The sequence below is a fragment of the Oryzias melastigma genome, linkage group LG8 (genome assembly GCF_002922805.2).
Source record: "Oryzias melastigma strain HK-1 linkage group LG8, ASM292280v2, whole genome shotgun sequence".
Taxonomy (NCBI): Eukaryota; Metazoa; Chordata; class Actinopteri; order Beloniformes; family Adrianichthyidae; genus Oryzias; species Oryzias melastigma.
The window spans coordinates 6,639,059-6,643,181 of NC_050519.1; the positions used below are offsets into that span (position 1 = coordinate 6,639,059).

General features: G+C 34.1%; 1 protein-coding gene across 3 annotated transcripts in view; it reads left to right on the forward strand.

The window, feature by feature from the left end:
- atp6v0a1a (ATPase H+ transporting V0 subunit a1a) overlaps positions 1-2,697 on the forward strand; it is an 18,141-nt gene extending 15,444 nt beyond the window's left edge. For all 3 annotated transcript variants that reach the window (XM_024273022.2, XM_024273023.2, XM_024273024.2), the window contains one exon: positions 1,892-2,697. In XM_024273022.2, coding sequence (XP_024128790.1) covers positions 1,892-1,985 — 94 coding nt within the window. In that variant the 3' untranslated portion in view covers positions 1,986-2,697. The remainder of the gene's footprint in view (positions 1-1,891) is intronic.
- Positions 2,698-4,123: the final 1,426 nt, after the last annotated feature.

The following is a 4,123-nucleotide window of genomic DNA, read 5'->3' on the forward strand; positions in this document are numbered from 1 at the left end:
TAGATTTTTTTTGTGTGGCGTCACATTTGACATTCAAAACAAACAAAAAAAAGTAGTGAGCATGTGTCTGACTATTTAGTCTTTTAAGTTTTAGGAAGTGATGAAGAAATTCAAACAAAGCCTGTATTTTTCATTTTTGTTAACTTGCTAAATAACTGATGTTGACTGATTTTATTTTTATTTTTTTATAGCTGTTTATTAATTAAAAGACCGTTAATTAAGGTCTAAACAGTTTTTGTCCACTTTTGAATTTACGTCTGTGATTTCAATTTAAAAGAATAACTGATTGGTTATTAGTGATTTGGTATCATTTTAATCAGCACAACCTCCTCTATGTGACACTACCGTTAATGTGTCACTTTTCCACATATTAGACATAAAATCCTGCATAAATAGGAAATTCAGTCTGAAAAAAGTGAATCATTTTGCTGTGGAAACTCCAAAAATATTTAACGAACTGTTTTTACAACATAGAGTCAACAAGAAAAACGTGTCAACAAATTAATCAACACGTTTTTGAATTAAAATACAAGTAATAATTACTAACAAATTCAGAGATTTCTTTGGGCCACATATGTAAACGGTTTCTGTTGATAAAGAAACATCTCCATAATCTGACCTTTATATAGACAGTGGCTGTGCTGTAGTCTGCCCGTGTGGTTTCAGCCACCAGGCAGCCCAAAAATCAGATTTTTCTCTCCTAACAGCTCTGTCATCGGTTTGACATCATCTCTGGAATTCTGTTTTTTGCTGCTCGGTCGGTTTGTAGGCTAACAATCACAGCCTAAACGTAAACGTTTCCCAGAAAGCCACACATAGTCAAATTAATAATATTTCATATCTGTAATCTTCATAGAGAAAATAAAAAAACATTTTTAAAACTAGATGTATAGCATTACATGTGATAATGCTTGTGTGAATGCTGTAAGCTAAATATATGCTGAAATTGGTAGCTGAAAACAGTGAAGCTGGAAGCTAGCTAAAATATTAGCAAAATGCCAAATTAGCCTCAAAAACTGAAAAAAATTTCTAAATTAGCTAAAATGGCTAACATGTAGCTGAAATATTATCTAAACTCCAAAATTGCCTAAAAAATTGAGAAAAACCCTAAATTAGCCAAAACAGCTAGCATGTAGCTGAAATATTAGTTAAATGCCAAATTAGTCTTAAAAAACTGGTAAAATGTCTTATTTAGCCAAAACAGCCAGCATAAGGCTAAAATATTAGCTAAACTCCAGTTAGCCTAAAAAACTGAAAAAAATCCCAAAACAGCTAGCATTTAGCTGAAATATAGGCTAAATGCCAAATTAGCGTTAAAAAAATGGTAAAATTTGTAATTTAGCCAAAATAACTAGCATGAAGCTATTAGCTAAACTCCAAATTAGCCTAAAGAACTGGGGGGAAAAAAGCCTAAATTAGCCAAAATAGCTTGTGGCTAAAATATTAACTAAACTCCAAAATAGTCTAGAAATCCTTAGTAACTGCCAAAGCAGTCTGAAAAGCTAGCATAAATGAGCTGAATATTTTAACAGCTGAAAGAGCTGAAGAGCTAAACATGTCATAAAAATGTATGGAAGAAAGATTATAATAATAAAGAAATAAAGAACAAGTGAATCACTATTAAACCATTAAAAATTATATCCTTTCCCGTCATAGTTCAGACTGCAGAGCAGTGGAATAAAAAGTCACGTTCTGTGTGGTTCTTTCTCAAGTGTGTGGGGGGCCGGGCCAAATGTGGAGGCGGGCCTGATCCGGCCCGCGGGCCGTAGTTTGGGGATCACTGTGTTAAAGTACCAACAAAACATTTTTGCCTCCTTTATTTAGTACGGAGTAGAAGTTACAAACCAAACATGTGATTCATCGACTCTTATTTGATCATTTCTGTTCACAGGGTGGAATTTCAAAACAAGTTTTATTCGGGTCAAGGCTTCAAGTTCCTGCCGTTCACGTTCGAAAGCATCCTGGACGGAAGATTTGAGGAATGAAATCTCTGTTCTTCTGTGAAAGTCTTTATTCTTCAAATTCTGTTTTGTAGTTGGAATTGTTTGTGTTGGTTTTTGTGTGTGTGTGCATCAATGTTTCCACCTGTCCCACTGTTGCCATAGCAACTCTCTAAATGACTTCAGCGAGAGCCGGTTTGACTCCCATAATTCAGTCTGTTTGTTGTATGTCCTGAAAAAAATGAAGGGGTTTTCTTTATTTATGTAATATATATTTTGTCAAAACAGAATCTCAGTTTACGTCGGGTAAAAATGATTTTGCTTACATTCTAATAAAAATAAGGGCAGATTCATTTAGTGATCTTCATCCTTCGTGTCCTTTAAATGTCGTTCATATTTGTGTATTTGTGTGTTTAGTCTAAATCACCCCACGCACATTCAGGCCGCACTATGACCTTAAACGCAGCACTATTAAGCTTAAAGGTATTAAAGCTCCGTTATGTTTGTTGTCATAGAAACCTCTTAGATCGTGTTTTCTGTTGTTTGTAATAAGGGGAATCTGTGTTTGTGGATGAAAATGTGGATCTTCTAGAACAAACCAGCACTCGCTCATCTCTGTTTCCATTCATCTTCCTTTCAAGCGCTGCGGTTGTAACATGTCAAATGTGACTTTTTCATTTAAAAGGGAGACAAATTGTCAGAGCAAGTTCATCCTTCACATTAATCATGTTCATGAATTAAATGGGATAAGCTGGTAGTTGTTGCTGTTTTTCTTTTCTCTTTCCACATATGAGCAAAAATTAGTATGTGAAGCATCACAATTTTATTTTTCAATAAAATAAAGTGCTAAAATCATCAGACAATACAAAAAATATATATATTTAGTGAGAAATTATGGTTAAATGTTTTGTTTATTTTGCACACAAACATAAAAAAGTTCATTTTTATCTGATATTTTAAATATCAAAGCTTTCTGTACTAGTGCATGGTCACTGCATCATCCATCCTCTTGGTGGAGCTGTTGTATAACGTAGTCGTTTCACTCATGAGAAAAAAGAAACACTCAAAGTATTGAAGATTAATTCATTTTATTTTATATGTAAATACAAAACATTCAGATTCATTTGAAACGTATTACATGTTAACATTTATAGAAATAATATATTTCTTTGTGCCTTTTGTGTAATTTACTCCAATCACAGTTGTTTCTTTTTTAACAGGATATTAATGAAAGTGGAGTAGGTGTGAAATGTGCCAAAAATACAGATTCTGAAAATATATTAAATTAATCCAGTAAGTTTTTGTTCAGTTACTATATTGTCATTTAATTTATAAGTAACTAAATGTGATAGAATTTTGGTCTACTCATTCTTTTAAATATAAAAATATGCCGTTTATTTCTCTAGTATTTAATCCAATGTGTGTTGGCAGGAGCCTGGTGATGCCATCTATATCCTGATAGGAGTCTCGGGATTATGTAGTCTTCTATTCAAATTTAGAATCTCTTTTGGGGTGATAGGAGCCAACCCACTGTTGTGAAAGGGCAGGGTACACACTTAACAGGCCAATGAATTTCAAATAAATGTAATTTTACCAAAAAAAGAAAGAAAAAAATCATTTTTGCATCTTACCCAGACGTGGCACGCGCTTGCAAAGAAATGCTGTACTTGTTTGGCTTTTTGTTTGCTCCCCCTAGTGGCGAAATTGCGCATTTCGGTCTTATTTATTTATTTTAGTACCATAACTCGCCACAGGAACGATCTACACATTAACTCATTTTTTTCAAAATACTTTCATCTTTTTTCTTTTCACAAATGAGCCAGATTGAACCATCTGGCGGGCCGGATTCGGCCCGCGGGTCCTGTTCGACACAGGTAGGTTAACCGCCACACCATCATCAAGTCCTCTATTTCCTCTAAAACGGGTGTCAAAGGGGCCAAAATCCAAAACACACCTTATGTCGTGGGCTGAACAAGACAAACATTTATTATCACACTAAAAATATAATTTTAATACTTTAAAACTGTAACTGTTTGGTATAGTTATGAGCTAGATATTTAGCATTACCTGCAATAATGCTAGTGTGAATGCTGTCAGCTGAATTTGGCCACTGAAGATGCTAGTGCTAATAGTTGAAGATGCTGAAATTGATAGCTTAAAATGTTGAAGCTGATGGCCACTGA